Source organism: Gymnoscopelus braueri, assembly GCF_963280865.1.
Source record: "Gymnoscopelus braueri genome assembly, chromosome: 8".
NCBI classification, from domain to species: Eukaryota; Metazoa; Chordata; class Actinopteri; order Myctophiformes; family Myctophidae; genus Gymnoscopelus; species Gymnoscopelus braueri.
The window spans coordinates 5122403-5143085 of NC_137609.1; the positions used below are offsets into that span (position 1 = coordinate 5122403).

Consider the following 20683-nt stretch of genomic DNA (forward strand, 5'->3'; position numbering starts at 1 on the left):
TATCGGTATCGGTATCGGAAAATCGGCCCCAAAAATATCGGTATCGTATCGAATTGAAGAAATGTGGTATCGGCACATCACTACTCACCATTGTTAAGGCCTCCTCTGAACTCAGATTACCCCTTCCCCTATGAACCATGGTGCCCATTGCCTTTTTTCCTGCTTTTGCCTTGTTGTGTGTGTGTGCTCACTGGCTTAACTGTAAACTTTTAACTGGTCCTACTATGTTCCTCAGGCCTTCCCACCCTCTCTGTATCATTATTGATGACAAACTGCGAAGAAGCTGTTCGTAGGCCAGATTTTAGGTTCAAACTTCACCAGTAACCCAAGGATTGTGCTGTTGTTGCCTTTATAATCTCTATCTACATATTGTAGCTTTAACTGAGTTCTACCCAAGACCAAAATAGCAAGACTTGCCATCTCCGGTTTACTTCCCATATCTGCGTGAAGTAGGCGGCTGCCTTTTTAGGAGACCGGCAGCAGGTTGGAGTCTATTAATTCCAATGGAAGAGTGAACGTGAACACAGACTCTGAACCATTCTTTAGCCCCATGATCACTGAACTAATTGTCACAAGACACACAATATTTCTGAGTAAAATGTTTTTTAGAGAGACACATCAGGAGAAAATCGACTTTATTATCAACCTTTCTCTGTCCCAGCAACACACTCTCGTGGGATCTAGCACCAGTAAACACAGAAGATTTGCAGTCAGACTTCGGCGCCCACTTAGGAGACCATTTGTAGGATTTGTGTACCATTTAGCCTCTAGTGGCTCCATTTGGGATGGCAGATCAGAGGGGCGATGTTCATAGTGACAGAACACGATGCAACCGGGAAAAAAAAGAAAACAAAACAAGGTCTCACTAGACGAGATTGAAATCTCGAGGTTTTAAATCTCGTCTAGCGAGACTTTTTTTTTGTTTTTTGCATAGTGTTCTGTCACTATGAATGTCAGATCTCTAAAAAAAAAAAAAAAAAGCTATTAAAATACGCGATCTAACGCAAGAACTATAATTGGTGCATGTTTTAAACTGTGGTGGACCCGGGATGGAGTTATGAAATGTTTCTACTGTACCATTCATCCTAAGATATCATAACATTATAGAAAAGGTAAGAAAACCGTGGTCCAAAATTCCCCTTTAAGCATTTTGGTTGAACTTATAGAGGCTTGTCCACTCCTGGCATTGTGGAATGCATCAGGTGCCCCCGACCCCATATACACACACCTTGACTGTTGAGGGAATATGGTACTGTATGTATTCTGTTGTATAATTCTAGTGTAGATTTTTGTATTATTGTGTATTGCAATAATAATGTGTAGTTGACACAAAATCCCAAGGCACACATGGATTTGTCTCAGGGCACACCAGTCAATTTAAGGACTTTTAAGACCTTTTTTAATACCAAATTGGCCAAATTGTTAAATATTACGTAAGAATATGTGCCGCCTCGGGCGTTGTGAGCTTGTAGATCGGCTATTTTCACAATGTTTACTGTATCTGTGGAACCGAGTCAAACCCAATTTAATGCATTCCACGTGCTTGTCAGGGTGGGGGACCCCAGTTCAAATATGATTATTTTGGGGGGTCGCAGCCTGAAAAGTTTGGGATCCCTTGGCACAGCCAACGCTTTGTCCTTGTTCCTCCTTGTGACTGATATGTGGCCATATGACACCTTGGATGAACCAGTAACCATACTACGCAGCCTTCAAATCCAGTCCTATATTGTGCTGATCAGAGCAACAGTCACCTAGTTATGGCCATTTGTATGATGTTAGACACTACTGTACCGCTGATGTAGTGGTCAATATGTGTGCCATTTTGCCATTTTTTGGTGTGACAATTGTCATGGCAGACCCCTGAACAGCATTTGTGCCTAGTTTGGTGAGGATTGGAGCAACACTGTGCCTGTGGCCCCCAGGGGACCTTAATATGGCCCCTGGTGCGACTACTGTCATGGCAGACCCCTGACTTGAAGTACTATGAAGTATGTTCATAATTCCTAGATCCAACTATGCAAAGCAGATGGACTAATCTAACCAAATGTACAGCAATGCTTGTACCTCTTTGTGACTGAGAGTTATATGATCCTTGGATGAACCAACAGCCATAGAAATATGCTGCAACAAGGAAATAATAAGCACTTGGAAAGTAAGAAGGAAAGACGATAGTGGCTTTATGAACAATGAGACTTCATAATCTACTCATAATCTACCTTTAACAAGCTAGATGGAAAAATGATAGTGGCCCCAAAATGTGACCCATTGGATGAGCCAAAAAAAACATAGCCAAGCCAAGACGACAGCAATGCGGATGCAAGCTAGACGGAAATATGATACTGACCATGTGAGCCGACTCAGCCGAGAGCCAAAGAAACTTGAAGAAATAAACAAGGATGTTATATATTAACTGGTAAGCACGTGTTGTACTCATTTGTTTTACAAATGTTTCCAGAGATCCCGACTATGCCACCATCCCCCGGCTTAGTGTCCAGGGAGTGTCCGCACGTTGTCTCTGGGCTCCTGAACTTCCCGGAGCGTTATGCCGTCCCTTGGATGGGGTACTTGGTACATGGTCACTACCTCTGCCTCTATTTCCCCTCTCCTAATTCCCCTCTGCCACTATCCTCTCCTCGTTGACTCAACTGTGATGTCCACCGATTGTTTTGGGTAATTAGCGCTAGATACTTTAAGTACCCTTATGTTAGTTCAGTCGTTGCTAGATTCTAGTTTGCATGTTAGATTCTCTGGTGCCATGGCATTAGTCTGATGGTCCATTGTTCCCAAATCCCACTGGTCCAACGGTGCACAAAACTAACACTATAACCTTAACCTCACAAAAAAACTAACCTTGACCTTGACCTCACAACAAAAACAACTATGCCTAACATATGTCAGACTTGGAGTGTTGGACTAATGGGCAGGCCCCGCTTCTCTGTCACAATTGTGTGTTCGAGCTGTGTGTAGAATATACTGTTGTGTGTGTTCCTCTTAAGATGTGTTGCTCATATTGATCATCATAATATCATAAAAATAACCTTCGGGAAAGTTTACGTCTCGTAGCAGCCAAAATTAGGTCTTGTAGCTGCCAAATTACAGTAGGTAATTTCTTTCAATGCCACCTTCTTGCATTTCTTGGAGTATGGGGATGTGCTGTATAGTAAGTAAGTAAGTAAGTAAGTAAATGTGTACACTCGTCAAAGTTAAACCAGCACTGAGATGTTTACAGTATTGGCTGCACAAACAAACAAAGGAGCAAACACCCGTGCTGCGGAGCCGCCGACCACAATGAGTATAGGGCAGGCTGCTGAAAAAAACTGCTAGTGGTTTGAAGTGCTATAAATGCCTCCGGTGCATTATTCTCATTACCTCACCATTGGGCGGGTGTTTTCAAACATAATTTGTCAATAATCTCTTACAATAGAAGTATATCATCTTGGCCTATATTAAGGTATGCCTTGTGTAAATGCTCTGCATTTCTATAGCAGCTTTATCTAAAGCATTTTCGCAATGTGCCAGTTTCTTACCCATTTACACACACATTCACAGACACCGTCGATGGAGGCAACCATGCAAGGTATGACCCTCATTGGGATCATTTAGTGGGTGACTTTAACACAAAGTACGGAAGAGCTGGGAACCTTCCAGTTCCCAAAGTGCTTCTCTATACAGTGAACAGTGAAGCCAGACATGCAAATCACTGCTTTGACCTTCATTGACCAACTGCTTGTTGACAAAATTATTAGGAATGTCTACCTGCAACAAGGATAACAAGAAAACCGGTCATTTCCATACAACAAAGGTAAGCCAGAAGGAATGATGGATGGCACATTGTAGAGTCAGAGAGTGTGTGACATGATTGGTCTGTTTGTGGTGGACAATGGAGGCAACCATGCAAGGTACAGTATGACTCTCATGGGGGGCATTTAGGGGTTCAGTGTCTTGGTCAAAGATGCTTCACCACAAAGCCAGACATGCACATCACTCATATCTTTGGAGCACATTACTGCCGTCATTGACCAACTGCATGTGGACGATGTTGTTATGAATGTCTGCAACAAGGATAACAAGGAAACCTGGCCATTTCCAGATAACAGGGGGGGGGGGGGGTGATGGATGGCACATTGCAGAGTCATTGCAGTGACATTTCTTGGATCAGCTACACCCATTGGATGACACAGGGATAGGATGGGTACATAAACTCACACTTGCAGGGGTGGATACTCAAACACAAGCCACTTCAGGTAAGAGAGGCATTTGCATTGGCCAATGGAATTGATGTGTTTAGGAAGTTCTGCTACTTTCTATCACTACATGATTTAAGATGCTATTATCTTGAATGTAATGCAAATCTGTGAATGCTGCGTGTTTGCATACGGTATATCCAATTTAAATTGTATATGCATTGCTGTAGTCTGTCTATATATTTTTTTCTTCCCCCGAAGGTTTGTGTCTGATCTCCAGGATGTGGACCATGGTGAAGTGTGGTGTGCTGCTAGTCCTGTTCATACAGACTGTTACTGCCAGCCCAGGTAAACTCTCTCTAACTCTCCTCATATTAAGATAGATATGATGCTTAACATTAATATTAGATGGCCTTTTGCAGTTGCTCAGCCAGTTAGTATGGCTGACATAGACACAGCTTATTTTTAATTAATTTCTTCAAGACTGTCATCAATTTATTTTCTTTACATATGTTTTATTAGATTGATAGCATGCTTATGTATTAATCTGTATTTCATGATTTGGCATATGTGATGTACAGTCCAAGTTCTAATTCATATCTGTATTACAAAGACAATTCCGCATGTACTAGGTTTCTTTTGAAGGTATATTTCAGGCTACTAATTGTTGTGTTTTTTGTCTTACTTCTCACTCAGTTGATTATTCCGACTATTCAGTGAGGCTGGTCGGCGGCTCAAACACCTGTTCTGGCAGAGTAGAGATCTACCATGGTGGCAGTTGGGGGACGGTGTGTGACGATTCCTGGGGTCTGAGTGATGCTGAGGTAGTGTGTAGACAGTTAGGCTGTGGAAGGGCTCTGTCAGCACCACACCGGGCACACTTTGGACGGGGTGGTGGGAGCATCTTGTTGGATGATGTCAGCTGTTCAGGCAGTGAAGCAAGACTCTCACAGTGCAGCCATTCTGGGACTGGAAACCACAACTGTGCTCATAGTGAAGATGCTGGTGTTACTTGTGAAGGTAAGTGTAATAATAAGTTAAGTTTCCGAACTTTTTGTGGGCAGTTTTATATACATGATCATATTGGCTTTTAAAGGGTACTGATGCAGCTGTGACTGCCATTCATCTTGCACTGAGCAATTTGGGGAGGGTAATCCTAAGTCTTAGGAGGAGCTTTGAGTAGTGAGATAGTCATACCATGCTTTAGATAAAACAATGGAATAAGACAAGGACAGTCATCCTCTGCATATTTGGTCTGTAGCTCTATGTCTTAATAAATCATCATTTAATAATTTTCAGGCTCTGTGACCTTTTGCACAACGCAGCTTCATGCTGTTCTTCCTATAGGAACACAGAGTTTCATGATTTTATATTTTCTTTTCTCCCAGTTGATTATCCAGTGAGGCTGGTCGACGGCCAAAACTCCTGTTCTGGCAGAGTAGAGATCTACTACGGTGGCAGTTGGGGGACGGTGTGTGACGACTCGTGGGGTCTGAGTGATGCTGAGGTAGTGTGTAGACAGGTAGGCTGTGGAAGGGCTCTGTCAGCACCAGGGGTTGCACACTTTGGACAGGGTGGTGGGAGCATCTTGTTGGATGATGTCCGCTGTTCAGGCAGTGAAACAAGGCTCTCCCAGTGCAGCCATTCAGGGACTGGAAACCACAACTGTGCTCATTATGAAGATGCTAGCGTTGTTTGTGAAGGTAAATATAAAATCATTATGAACTGCAGTTTGTGTGTTGCCATTTGTAGAAGTTGCATTGAGATTTGCCTTGATTCTCTTTTAAGTAATAGCATTATTTTTTTTATTTTTTTTTACAAGTCATGCCCCTAGTGTGTAAAGGGCTTTAGGATGATCTTAAAGGCCTGCCAGATTTGGGTGACATGCTTTAGAAAAAAGAAGTATGGTTGTTCTCTGCTTTGGTTTGCAGCTGTATAGTTGTGGGATCGCTTTAGCGATCACACTAATGTTATCTTCACTATTTATTATTATTATTATTATTATTATTATTATTATTATTATTATTATTATTACCCCCGTTTTTTGGGTCATTTCAATGGAGAAATGCCATTTAGTGACGTCATAATGCATAATGCCATTCTAGTGAATGGTAATGCCATTCTAGTGACGTCATAATACTGATGTCATTGTATTATGACCCTACTATAACACTACTAACACTATCAATACTCAATACCAGCTCAACATTCTTAGCGATCCCACACTGTTTCTTCAGGAACAGTGCTTTCTAGTTCTTAATAAAACCTTCATGCAGCACATGCTGTATCATTTTTGTACTTTTTGTTCTTTTGAATAACGCATCTTTAAGCTGTTCTTCTGATAACAACACTAAGTTGCATGTTTTTATGTTTTCTCCTCATTCAGTTGATTATCCAGTGAGGATGGTCGGTGGTCAAAGCTCCTGTTCTGGAACAGTAGAGATCTACCATGGTGGCAGTTGGGGGACGGTGTGTGACGATTACTGGGATCTGAATGATGCTGAGGTAGTGTGTAGACAGTTAGGCTGTGGAAGGGCTCTGTCAGCACCAAGTTCGGCACACTTCGGACAGGGTGGTGGGAGCATCTTGTTGGATGATGTCAGCTGTTCAGGCAGTGAATCCAGACTCTCACAGTGCAGCCATCTAGGGATTGGAAGCCACAACTGTGGTCACCATGAAGATGCTGGTGTTGTTTGTGAAGGTAAATATACTGGATATACTACAGTACATACAGTATGTCAGTAAAGAGTGAGTACCAGCAGTCAAAAATTACAGCTAGTGATAATAATACATAAAAAAGCAGAATGATCGCACTGGGTGTCGCCTGCCAAAATAAACAACAGATCTACAAACTAACAACAAGCTGTGATGCCATGTGTTGTTTATTTGTAGATCTGCTCTTTTTGGCAAGCGACTGTCGTACTACGTATCAATTAAGCTCTAGCAATACACTGTATAATTTATGTTGTGTTGAGTGAAGGAGAGGGTGTGTTTGTTGGGGCTTACCTTATAGTCCATGAGCCAGAGCCCCAAAATTGAGCAATGATTATCGAAAGAGTGGGCAAAACCAAACCTATATTAAATTGTTCATAGGGTCAATACGAGTAAATAAATATATGATTACCTCTCCACAGGACCAGCTTTTTCATGGTTATCACACATTTTGTAATTTTCCCCATACGTACATGACAGGTGAAAAAATTACAAAATTTTAAAAAGAGTTATCATAATGAAACTTCCTGAGTTGATTACTTACATGAAGACAATGATTTATCGTATTACAAGTTTCTGAAATTGTATATTTAAATATGCAAATTAGGCATTAGGAAAATATGCCCAAATTTGCATAACTTTCCAGAATCAACATTGGACAAAGCCAGAGTCAACATACTTATTTCATTTTGTTAAGATGTTGGAGTCAAAGGTTTTTAACGAGGGAATATTCAATATCTGGCTCAATTTTGGGGCTCTGGCTCATGGACTAAATGCCTAATTTGCATATTTAAATATACAATTTCAGAAAACTTGTAATACGATAAATCATTGTCTTCATGTAAGTAATCAACTCAGGAAGTTTCATTATGATAACTCTTTTTTAAATTTTGTCATTTTTTCACCTGTCATGTACGTATGGGGAAAATGACAAAATGTGTGATAACCATGAAAAAGCTGCTCCTGTGGAGAGGTTATCATATATTTATTTACTCGTATTGACCCTATGAACAATTTAATATAGGTTTGGTTTTGCCCACTCTTTCGATAATGAAATCTTGTCTGGCTCATGGACTATTATGCAGGGCTGCAGTTTCAGCAAATATCCTGTCAATGGCATGGTCACTCCTGTTTAACTTTACTTTCATTATACAAATTATGTCAAACATTTATCGGTTAAATGTTGTCTACTTCTTATATTGAACCTTGGCTCTAATTCACAATGTTGCAAAGTCAACACACTACTAAAAACAGGCTATAGATGTCATGATTGCATTATACCTCAGAGTTGTGGCTTGTTGGCTGGAAAACGTGTTAAATATCTGTGTTTTGCCTGTTGTTGCTTGTTGTGCAAGCATCCACAGATATACTCATCGTGTATTACTCCCATATTTGTTACCATGCCATCTCACCAAGTGAGATGATTTGTCTTGCTGTTGCTGTAACCAATCACGTAATCATGTCTTCCACAAAAAATATTTTAGGGTGCACTGTGACAGTGTTGTCGTTGTTGTTTGTTTATTGTACCTCGTGTAACAAAAGTATACACAAGATGGGATTTCTTGTAAATGAGAGGCAGTCATAATTTGTTTGAAAGTAATGACTTGTAGCGTTAAGTCACAGTCTACAACTTAGTTTATACTAAAGTAGAATCAGCAGCAAAATAAATAATTAATTAATACGTTTAACACCAGGCCGTTGATGTAGTGGCAATGTTGATGTTAAAACTGTTTTCCGATTCCTATCAGCTAATCTTTAAACCCCTATACATTTTCATATGGGGCTTTCAGTGGCTACTGATGTAGCACTGATTATGATTAATCTTGCATTGGATGATTATCCAATGAAAAATGAATCAGGAATTGTGCGTATGGAAGCAGATGATCAGATTTTTTTTTTTAAACTAAGGATGTGGCGTGGCAAGGGGTTTCAACAGATATGGGTGGTTTCAACAGAGGGGAGTTCTAAGTCTTAGGAGGAGATTTGAGTCCAGCCAGATTTTGACAACATACTTTAGAAAGGAGGCGAAAAGTGCAATTGTGTTCTTCCTATGACAACACTAACAACAGTTCAATGTTTTCTCCTTTTTTTTTATGCTTTTCCTCTCACTCAGATTATCCATTGAGGCTGATCGGCAGTCAAAACCCCTGTTCTGGCAGAGTAGAGGTCTACTATGGTGGCAGTTGGGGGACGGTGTGTGACGACAGTTGGCATCTGAATGATGCCCAGGTAGTGTGTAGACAGTTAGGCTGTGGAAGGGCTCTGTCAGCACCACACTTGGCACACTTCACCGAGGGTGGTGGGAGCATCTTGTTGGATGATGTCAGCTGTTCAGGCAGTGAAACAAGACTCTCACAGTGCAGCCATTCAGGGACTGGAAACCACAACTGTGTTCATGGTGAAGATGCTAGCGTTGTTTGTGAAGGTAAATATATAATATACATGAAATAATTACATTAACTGCAGTGTTTGTATGAGTGTTGACTTTTTGCACAGCATAGATGTAAGCTGTTCATCTTATAACAACACACATGTTTTCATGTTTTTCTTCTCACTCAGTTGATTATCCAGTGAGGCTGGTCGGCGGCCAACACTCCTGTTCGGGCAGAGTAGAGATCTACTACGGAGACAGTTGGGGGACGGTGTGTGACGATCACTGGGATCTGACCGATGCTGAGGTAGTGTGTAGACAGATAGGCTGTGGAAGGGCTCTGTCAGCACCAGGGTCGGCACACTACGGACAGGGTGGTGGGAGCATCCTGTTGGATGATGTCAGCTGTTCAGGCAGTGAATCTAGTCTCTCACAGTGCAGCCATCTAGGGTTTGGAAGCCATAACTGTGGTCACCATGAAGATGCCGGTGTTGTGTGTGAAGGTAGAACATACTTATTTAATCGTGAACTTCAGTGTTTGTATGTGTGTTTCCATTTATACAAATTTATATATATAAAATACTTTAAAGGAGTAGTTCACCTAAAAAAGTACTTTTTTTCCCCCTATCAATTACACACACCATGAAGCCTTGAATTCAATACGATTTTTTTTGTTTTTGACGCTTTCCTGAGACAATAATTTGATGACCGGGTGTATTTCCGGTAGGAAACTCAAAGAGACTCCTTTGAGTCTCCTACCGGATACATTAGCATCTTTCCGCCGGTCATCAAATTATTGGCTTAGGAATGAGTCTAAAACAAAACAATAATAATTAAATGCTTCATGGGGTGTGTAATTGACAGAAAATAAGTAATTGTTGGGGTGAACTACTCCTTTAAGAATACTTTCTAAACTAATTCATAGTATTATGAAAATGTATGTTTATTATTAATTCCACTGGACCATAACGGATATTATGCTTTTGCCACATCAGAAACTGAGATTTTGTTCATTCAGAAGGGTCCTGGTTTATTTCTCTTTGCTAATCTCACCTGGATAAAATGTATTTCAAATATGTCCCCAATTAATAATACTGTGTTTCATGCATGAACTCAAGGCTTCATGGGGTGTGTAATTGATTGAAAATACTTTTTTTTTTGGGTGTACTACTCCTTTAATCTTTTGCTGGATAATACTTCAATGTTGGAGCTAGCATTTATGCGTATGGTAGAGGGTGAGCAGATTTTAAGTGGCAAGGTGTTCTAACACATCTGGGAGCAGTTTGGGGAGGGGAGTCTTAAAGGGATATTTCACTTTCAAAAAAACTTTTTGTCATTTTATCGTCTAGTCAGGCCTTTGTGAGCCCCCCAGACAGTTTTTAAGTTGCTCGATTCAGTATTTAGATATTTGATATTAATTTTATCAGACACGCCCCCCTTCCTAAACCCATTGTAACTTCAAACTCCATTTTAACCATGTTAGATTCATCAAAAACACCCGTCCTTGGTTCTGGTGACTCATACCGCCCCCGTAATACGTGAGGGGGCCGTGTTTTTTCAATTACTTTTTTCATTTATTTTTAATATGTTTTTAGGAAAATGAAAAAAATAAAATGCAATAAAAATAATAATAATAATAAATGAAAACAAATATCAGAAAAACATGGCCCCCTCACGCATTAGGAGGGCAGGGTGAGTCACCAGAACCAAGGCCGGGTGTTTTCGATGAATCTAACATGGTTAAAATGTAGTTTGAAGTTACAATGGGTTTGTATAGGAAGGGGGCGTGTCTGATAAAATGAATATCAAATATCTAAATACTGAATCAAGCAACTTAAAAACTGTCTGGGGGTCTCACAAAGGCCTGAGTAGATGATAAAATGACCAAACGTTTTTTTTAAAGTGAAATATCCCTTAAAGTTTTAGGAGGCACTTCAAGTCCAGACAAATTTCACAACAAACTTTAAGGGTGGGGGGGGGGGGGGGCTGTTCTTCCTGTAACAACACCACATTTTTTGTTCTTATGTTTCTCTTCTCATTCAGTTGATTATCCAGTGAGGCTGGTCGGTGGTCAAAGCTGTTCTGGAACGGTAGAGATCTACCATGGTGGCAGTTGGGGGACGGTGTGTGACGATTCCTGGGGTCTGAGTGATGCTGAGGTAGTGTGTAGACAGTTAGGCTGTGGAAGGGCTCTGTCAGCACCACACTTGGCACACTTTGGACAGGGTGGTGGGAGCATCTTGATGGATAATGTCAGATGTTCAGGCAGTGAATCAAGGCTCTCACAGTGCAGCCATATCGGGTTTGGAAACCACAACTGTGTTCATGGTGAAGATGCTGGTGTTGTTTGTGAAGGTAAATATGTAATATATGAATAAATATGGCATTAAGTGTGTTGTCATTTGTTAAAATTGCATTGAAATATTCTTTGAGGACTATTGTTTATTTTTTTTTGCAATTGGTAGTATAATAGCAATTTATAATTATTCCTTTCTTTTTATGTTATGTTTTTCTACTAACTCAGCTGATTATCCAGTGAGGCTGGTCGGCGGCCCAAACTCCTGTTCTGGCAGAGTAGAGATCTACCATGGTGGCAGTTGGGGGACGGTGTGTGACGACAGTTGGCATCTGAATGATGCCCAGGTAGTGTGTAGACAGTTAGGCTGTGGAAGGGCTCTGTCAGCACCAGGGTCGGCACACTACGGACAGGGTGGTGGGAGCATCTTGTTGGACGATGTCAGCTGTTCTGGCAGCGAAACAAGACTCTCACAGTGCGGCCATTCTGGGACTGGAAACCACAACTGTGCTCATAGTGAAGATGCTGGTGTTACTTGTGAAGGTAAACTTATAATAAACATACAACTACGGCATTATGAACTGCAGTGGTTGTATGTGTGTTGCCATTTGTTAACATTGACATTACATTTTCTTTAAAGGTGCACACTAGGCTGATTTTGTGGTTTGCCTTTCAATTCAGTAAAAAACAAGAAGACAAAGAATAAATACAGCAGAATAAAAAAAACATGGCACACTAAAAGCTATGCAGTTTCAGCTAATCAAATGAATAATGGATGTGTTTGACTTGGGTGAGTCCAGATCCATGGGTGTGCCAATGTGCAAGCATGCACAGAAGAGGGTATATCTAACAACACTACTGTAAGGTTTGTGTTTTTATGTTTGTTTTTTCACTCAGATGATTATCCAGTGAGGCTGGTCGGCGGCCCAAACTCCTGTTCTGGCAGAGTAGAGATCTACCATGGTGGCAGTTGGGGGACGGTGTGTGACGATGTTTGGGATCTGAACCATGCCCAGGTAGTGTGTAGTCAGTTAGGCTGTGGAAGGGCTCTCTCAGCACCACACTCGGCACACTTCGGACAGGGTGGCGGGGGCATCTTGTTGGATGATGTCAGCTGTTCAGGCAGTGAAACAAGACTCTCACAGTGCAGCCATCCAGGGTTTGGAAACCACAACTGTGTTCATGGTGAAGATGCTGGTGTTGTTTGTGAAGGTAAATATGAATACGTAGTAACAGTATATCATTAATAGCATCATTTCAAATTTCATGTTCTGTTATGGGTATTTACATGTCTAACAACCGTGTAGATTTGTTACTTTATATATCGCCACTGTAAATGTGTTGAAGTCATTTATACCATTTATTAATAGCATATTTTCTGTTAAATATGTCAAATACTGTAGAACACTGTGCAATAGAACACTACTGTATTCCACAAACAAAACAACTAAAGAAGCTCTTCTCACTTTGTTCTTGAGAAGTAGAAACAAGTTGCTGGCTGACTTTGAAGACTTGAATGTAAATTTTTTGTCTTAATTGTTAATTGAAAACTTCAGGTATCTCTACAACCACACCCCCTCCAACAACACAGCCAATAACACCGCCTGCAACCGAGGGTAAATACGTATTATATGAAGCTCCTCTCACTCTGTACTTGGCACTAAGGCCAATTTTACATCGAGGTGCCCACTCTTCCTTAGTGCCCACTCTCCCTGTTACCATTGTTATGAACTAGAAAAAGGTTGCTTGCTGGCTTTGAAGACTTCAATGTTTATTTTTTTCTTCTCACTCAGTTGATTATCCAGTGAGGCTGGTCGGCGGCCAAAACTCCTGTTCTGGCAGAGTAGAGATCTACCATGGTGACAGTTGGGGGACGGTGTGTGACGATGTTTGGGATCTGAACCATGCCCAAGTAGTGTGTAGTCAGTTAGGCTGTGGAAGGGCTCTCTCAGCACCACACTCGGCACACTTCGGACAGGGTGGCGGGAGCATCTTGTTGGATGATGTCAGCTGTTCAGGCAGTGAAACAAGACTCTCACAGTGCAGCCATCCAGGGTTTGGAAACCACAACTGTGTTCATGGTGAAGATGCTGGTGTTGTTTGTGAAGGTAAATATGAATACGTAGTAACAGTATATCATTAATAGCATCATTTCAAATTTCATGTTCTGTTATGGGTATTTACATGTCTAACAAGCGTGTAGATTTGTTACTTTATATATCGCCACTGTAAATGTGTTGATGTCATTTATACCATTTATTAATAGCATATTTTCTGTTAAATATGTCAAATACTGTAGAACACTGTGCAATAGAACACTACTGTATTCCACAAACAAAACAACTAAAGAAGCTCCTCTCACTTTGTTCTTGAAAAGTAGAAACAAGTTGCTGGCTGGCTTTGAAGACTTGAATGTTAATTTGTTGTCTTAATTGTTAATTGAAAACTTCAGGTATCTCTACAACCACACCCCCTCCAACAACACAGCCAATAACACCGCCTGCAACCGAGGGTAAATACGTGAAGCTCCTCTCACTCTGTACTTGGCACTAAGGCCAATTTTACATCGAGGTGCCCACTCTTCCTTAGTGCCCACTCTTACTGTTACCATTGTTATGAACTAGAAAAAGGTTGCTTGCTGGCTTTGAAGAGTGTTTATTTTTCGTCTTTATTGTTAATTGAAAACTTCAGGTAGCTCTTCAAGGTCCTTGAAGGGGAAACAACATTGAACTATGTCATTAATACACCTTAGAGCTGTTGTGTGGAAATAAGAACAAAGTCCCCCCCTCTTCTGTGTTGCCTAGAACTGGAGAATTGATTGTTGGGTCATGTGATCAGTGACATACGGACGGCGCACTCTGTGGCTCCGCCCTCTAGGCTGCTGCATTCACAAGAATGGGGAATCTCACTTCCAGCTTTACAGTGCTTACAGAAGTTAAGACTTGTTAGAGCATTTTCAGCCAGTTGATTTCTATTATCTACACGTACTATGTCTTGTGAAATGTAATATATAACCATATGCCATTATAAACTACTACACGTCACGCTGTTTCAGATGGAAGTGAGATTCCCCAATACCAAGTTGCAAGTACAGGCCCTAGCTCAGTTCTGCACATAATGTGTAATGTGATCTCTCGCCTCTCGAACTAAGACTGGTAGCATATTCAATTTTCCTCTCTGAGAGGTGTTGTGTAGTATTGTCAATCTATTGTGTGATCTGTCTATGTATTGTGATGTTTGTGTCCTGATGGCTGCTTGCTGCATCTAATTCATAGGGTTAGGGCTCTATATGCTTTTTTTTCATGGTATTGCTATAAGGGAGAGTCATTTTCTGTATGAAGATTAAATCTTTCTTCTTTTCAGCCCATCCATTACAAACTGCTGAACTTGTATGTGGCCAGAGTCAAATCCAAGTTGGCCTGCGAATGGCTAGCATGAGATCCTATGGTTTGAATGGATTCTCGGGTCACCTGGACGACCGCAACTGCTCAGATTCCACAGAGCGTGATGGGACGGTGTGGTACCAAGTGGCCATTCAGGCTGACACCTGTGGAAACACACTATTTGTGAGGATTTGTCTGCTAATTCTTGGCTCTAATCTCACGTGACAGAGGAAAATAATTCAATGAAATTCTATTCTATACTCCATTTCTCTCCTGTCTTCTCATGTTGCATGACTTTTGTATTGGTGAGATTCAAACATTCGAGAGATTGATGTCCATCTCTGTGTGTGACGTGTTTTATTACAGCTTAAACTATGGAAGTTTAGTATATGAAATAATATGTTAATGCTGATTAATTACATTTGTGTATGTTATTCAATGTATAATGATGTGAAATATACTGTTACTTAGTCCCCAGCTGGTGAGAAGATTACTCAGGTTGTCCATTTAACCTCTTGTCTTTCAGACCAACAGCACTCATGCCATCTACTCCAACACTTTAATTGTCTACCCTGCAAATAACATCTCATCAAGTCTTCCAATGAGTTTTCCCTTCTCCTGTGTCTATCCTCTGGACACGGAGACCAGCCTAATTGTGGTCATGAGACCAAGCGAACGGTAAGTAACTTGATTAACGCCCGGATTAAGTCACATTACTACAAAATACTAGATAACAGTCAAATGTCATATTGTTTCTAGTTCCAGGGTTCAAAGTGCCCTTTCAGGTCAGGGTCCACAAGCCAGAGCCTCCATGTCTTTGTTCCACGACTCCAACTACACAGAGCCTTACCCAGCAGGCCCGGTCACCCTGCCACTGGGTTCTGCCCTGCATGTAGGAGTGTCTGTTGAGCAGACCGAGACGGAGCGCTTTGTGGTCGTTCTGGACAACTGCTATGCCACTCCCTCATCCAACCATAATGACTCCATGAGACACTTCTTCATCCAGAACAAGTATGTCTTGATCCTCACCAGAATATCTGTGCCAAAAACCAAACGTAATCAAAAAGAGAAATGTATTACAATGAAATATGACTGACCAGCAGCATAACAACGTCTTTCTTCCAGGTGTGCTAGCAATCGTGGTCAGGTGACAGTGGATGAGAGCGGCTCGTCCCTCCAGGCTCGTTTCTCTGCTGAGCTTCAGGTCGACTACCAGGTCTTCCTTCACTGCAGCCTCCACCTGTGTGACCAGACGACCTCCTCCTGCTCTCCTGTAAGTATCACACTACCTCACTTCATGAATGCTAACAGCCGATCACTTTGAAGTGCTGGTGTCAGACCTTCCAACAGACTTATGACTTCTGTAACATATTTGACCGACACTCAGCTCACTTCCATTACTGTTACATCTTTTGCAGGTTTGCTTGGGGAGGGAGCCTCGTTCAGTTTCCAGCACCATGAACATCCAGCCTCTCACCATCGGACCAATCACCTGTGAGTATTAAAAGCTGCAATTATGAACTTTTATGTTCTATCCAGGATTTCAACCTGGCCTCGCAATAAGCTCTGTGCATAACTTAAGTTCCAGTTTCCTAAAAGGGGACGCGCCCATTTCCTGTTCCGGTTAATTTCCCCATAGCTTTAATTCATTGGCTCCTTCAGTGTTTCTGGTTCAAATCTGCTGCCAAGGTAATCAGACAAATGAAAACATTAATCGGAACAGGAAATGTATATGGATATGCCACCTTTCGGGAAAACAGGGACTACAGTTACAGTGTGTAGAGTCTACAGCTCACAAAGGCCCCTTTTTCCACCCAAATAACTTTGATTCTTGGAACCTTGTTGCTTTCACGGAACCGGCTGAGAAACGGCCCGCGTTTCCACCAGTTTTATGCAGTTTTTGTAATTGGAAGCAGCAGAGAGTTAGAGAGTTGCCACTGGTTCAATGAATTGGAAGTTACAATTTCCCCTTTAATTTTTTTTATTTTTTTTATTGCTTTCGCCATTGTTAATATTGCATCTGCATCTTCCAACCTGTAGAATAGTGACACGCCCACTTTGGTTCCCAGCAAGAAAAAACAAGTCTTTTTTGGTTCAGTTTCCAAACCAGTTCAACCAATTCATTTGTATACAAATTTGGCGGGAAAGAAGAACGGAACCGGTTCAACCCCGGTGGAAAACAGTTTACAGTTTACAGTTCAGGCATTTAGCAGATGCTCTTAATCCAGAGCGGAAAAGGGGCCTTTTAGAGGCAGTCCCCGCTTGGCCGAGGGAGCTTTATGAGCTTCATGCAGTACCAGTTGACAACCAGTAGGTGTCTTTTTTTTTAACTAAATTTTTATTAGAACAAAGGATTTTCAAAAGACAGATACACATACAAGAATACAAGACAGAACATAAAAGTGTGGGGGGGGGGAAGAAATAACAAAACAGGACAGTACAAAAAAGAAAAAACGAGAGAAAAAAATAAATAAATAGGCTGCATTCTACAATTGTTAGTTATTTTTCTATTCCATATTGGTTATACATTGTCCATGGGCTGAAAGAGAGATGTCCACTTTTCCCAGTATTTGTGTGATTTGTCCTCTTGTAGTCTGAGTATGAAAGTCAGTTTTTCCATAGTGTATATTTCCCTTATTATGTCCATCCAATTGTCTTTGGTTCGGGGATCCTGTTGATACCAGCGACGTGTGATCGCTTTCTTGCTTGCTGCTAGAAAGATTTTGATTAAATATTTGTCATGTGTCAAGAAATCTTCAGGAATATTTCCCAACAACAACAAAGTACATGTCTGAGGTATCTCAAAACCAAGAACAGCCTCTATGGTGGCGTGGATATCTTGCCAATATTTTTGAATTTTGGGACACTTCCAGAATATGTGAGCGTGGCCCGCTTCCATGTGGCCACACTGTCTCCAGCATGGTTGATCTGTTTTCAGTTGTTTTGATTTAATTTTAGGTTAGATTTTTCCAGTAGAACTCCCTCCACATTCTTGAGTTAGTGGTTGTATATTGTGTTTTACACATGTTTTCCCATTCATCTGTAGTAATATTATTGATCTCCAACTCTTTTTCCCATTTAGTTTTAATATACTCTGTGGAGTTAGTTCTGGCTGATATCAGGCCCTTATATAATTTTGACACTGTTCTTTTGGACTCTTTTTTTATAGGCCTGGGTAAATACCTGAATAAGATCCCCATTTGAGGCCCCAGGCTCCAGTGGTCTCACCTCTCCTAAATAGTACTGTCGTATTTGTAGATATCTAAAAAAAATCTTGTCTGGTTAGATCGTATGTGTTTTTCATTTTTTGAAAACTCATGAGCTCTTTGCCTTCCATGATAGTACACATAGAGGTGAAACCATCTCGATCTCAAAGCGGGCCATCTCAACACTCTGATTGTCCTCTCCATTCTATTCTGTTTAACAATTTTGAACCATATCTTTAAAGTGAATACTGTGAATGGGTCTAAAAAGGCATGGTAGGATTCAGCCTGTTCTTTACTTCCAATTAATGTCTGAATAGGGATGTCAATTGATTTAGTTTCCAAATCTTTCCATTTTGACTCAAAATCTTTATCACACCAACATATTAAAGGTCTTATTTGTGCCGCATAATAGTACTAACCAGTAGGTGTCCTAACCGACACCAATGTTGAAATGTCTCAATGGAAGTGTAGCCTATAGGGAATATTAACCATTTCCTTTTTTATCATTTTTTTTGTCCCCCGGATCTTCAGGGGAAAATGTGGCGGGCTGAACCAGAGGGGATTCTTCAACGATGCCAGGAGTCCCAATATGACTTCGATTTTTGATTTCTGTGATTTCTGTGATTCATATTAATACTTAACACAATCAAGGGGGATTTAATTAAACCCCATCAGCATTTATTTTGTCAACATTTATAAAAATGTTCTTTTGATTTCAATTTTATCTTTTCTATATAATCTCAACAATCAAATCCCAATCAATTAATAAAATACTTGAGCATTCATTTCTGCCTTTTTTGTGTTTTTGGGCCACAGGGGAATTTCCCTTTAGAATAGTGGTTAAGATGTTGGCTTTCACGTGGGAGACCAGGGTTCGATTCCTGTGCTATCTATCTATCTATATATATATATGTTACAGGGTGAATGGAGAACCAGGGTGATTGAAGAAGGCTCGCTCGTTTTTACCCACCCAGCAATTCTGTAGAAGAAACACTAGAGGGAGCCACAAGCCAGGCTTGTGCACAAGCACATATGGCCGTGACCACCCACACACACACAGTCACACACACACACACATGCGCGCGCACGCACACGCGCTCATGCTTTCAATGGACTGTTAAGATACTTTTATTGTGTTCTGCTGGCTTTTGTTTTAGTTTCTCCCTGACACACACACACACACACACACACACACACACACACACACACACACACACACACACACACACACACACACACACACACACACACACACACACACAGTGATCCATGAAAAGAACTATTCTGTCCCTATCGGTTTACAAATCAAACGGCGCTGAGTCGACTAGTGGAGCGTCGGCCGGTCAGTGCGGGCACTCGCGCCCGGAGGCGCGAGGGCGCACTTCCTCGGCCTCAAGCTCCACTAAGTCGGCGCGCCGTGCGTGTGAACGCGTGTTCAGCGTTCCCCTCATAGATTATGGTTGCTATGTGGGGGGGAACAACAAAAGACAGGTCTCCACTCTCCGTCGGCGCATCAAAGCCCCGCCTCTCCGCGCTCTCCTTCTCCTCCTCCTCGGAGGAGGAGAAGGAGAGAAGGAGAGGACGGGACGGTTTAAAACGCGAGGAGGAGGAGGAGGAGGAGGCTCCTCTTCCTCGCGAGCCTCGCGTAATAACCCCCCGCATCGCAGCGCCGTCCTCCTCCTCCTCCTCACGAGCCTCGCTAATAAACCCTGTCTCGAAAAGCCCCGCCTCGCCCCGAAGGAGCCCCGTGCCTAAAAACGAGCGCTCTGTCTTCAATCACCCTGGATCTCCATTCACCCGGTGACATATATATATATATATATATATATACACACACACACACACACACACACACACACACACACACACACACACACACACACACACACACACACACACACACACACACACACACACACACACACACACACACTGATTTGTTTCAGGTTCATAGAACAGACAGAATAACAAACAGAAGAGATGCATTTCGATACACAACGAGAAGCTCCATAGTTGGATGATTAAAACAGAAATTAAAAAATAATAAGTAGATATTATAAGATAAGTCATGGTTAAAGAAAGGTCATGGTGTAAAGATACAAAGGTCAGATAGATACAGTAGGTCCAGATCAATACCAGCTCAACAGGACAGACAGATACATTTCATTCAGGAGGTGGAGTGATCATTACACCGTGGGTGATTCCAGAGCTGCGCTAGCCCCCCCTTGTGGAAAAAAACAAAAAGATTGATTTCACAGAGATTCCCGGTTTTGGCACCCAATGTGTTAATGAGCATTAATTGACCGTTAAAAGGGCACTTAAGTCCTTATAGGATGCTGGTGAACCATATAAATGGTTAATACGGCTATAAGAGTGTTAAAAATAACATTGTAAACACATCTATTATATTACATTTTATTGGATCTTGTTTAGTCGATACACTTATTTGTTTTAGCTCTTGCTCATTTGCTCACTTGCTCATTTGATTTTGCTATTTTGTCTCATCTGTTTAAGAAAGTAGGTAGCTGATA

The 20683-nt window shown here is 41.4% G+C and overlaps 1 protein-coding gene across 1 annotated transcript; it reads left to right on the plus strand.

Moving 5' to 3' along the window:
- Positions 1–3855: 3855 nt before the first annotated feature.
- Positions 3856–18937, plus strand: LOC308090118 (scavenger receptor cysteine-rich domain-containing protein DMBT1-like; the record flags this gene model as incomplete). Its single annotated transcript, XM_080435153.1, has 17 exons — positions 3856–3899; positions 4465–4532; positions 4881–5204; positions 5573–5887; positions 6571–6885; positions 9456–9770; positions 11792–12106; positions 12461–12775; positions 13120–13179; positions 13357–13671; positions 14016–14075; positions 14927–15129; positions 15473–15624; positions 15712–15957; positions 16072–16219; positions 16365–16440; positions 18684–18937. The coding sequence occupies 17 exons, from the start codon at positions 3856–3858 to the stop codon at positions 18701–18703; spliced, it is 3291 nt and encodes a 1096-aa protein (XP_080291279.1). The 3' UTR covers positions 18704–18937.
- Positions 18938–20683: the final 1746 nt, after the last annotated feature.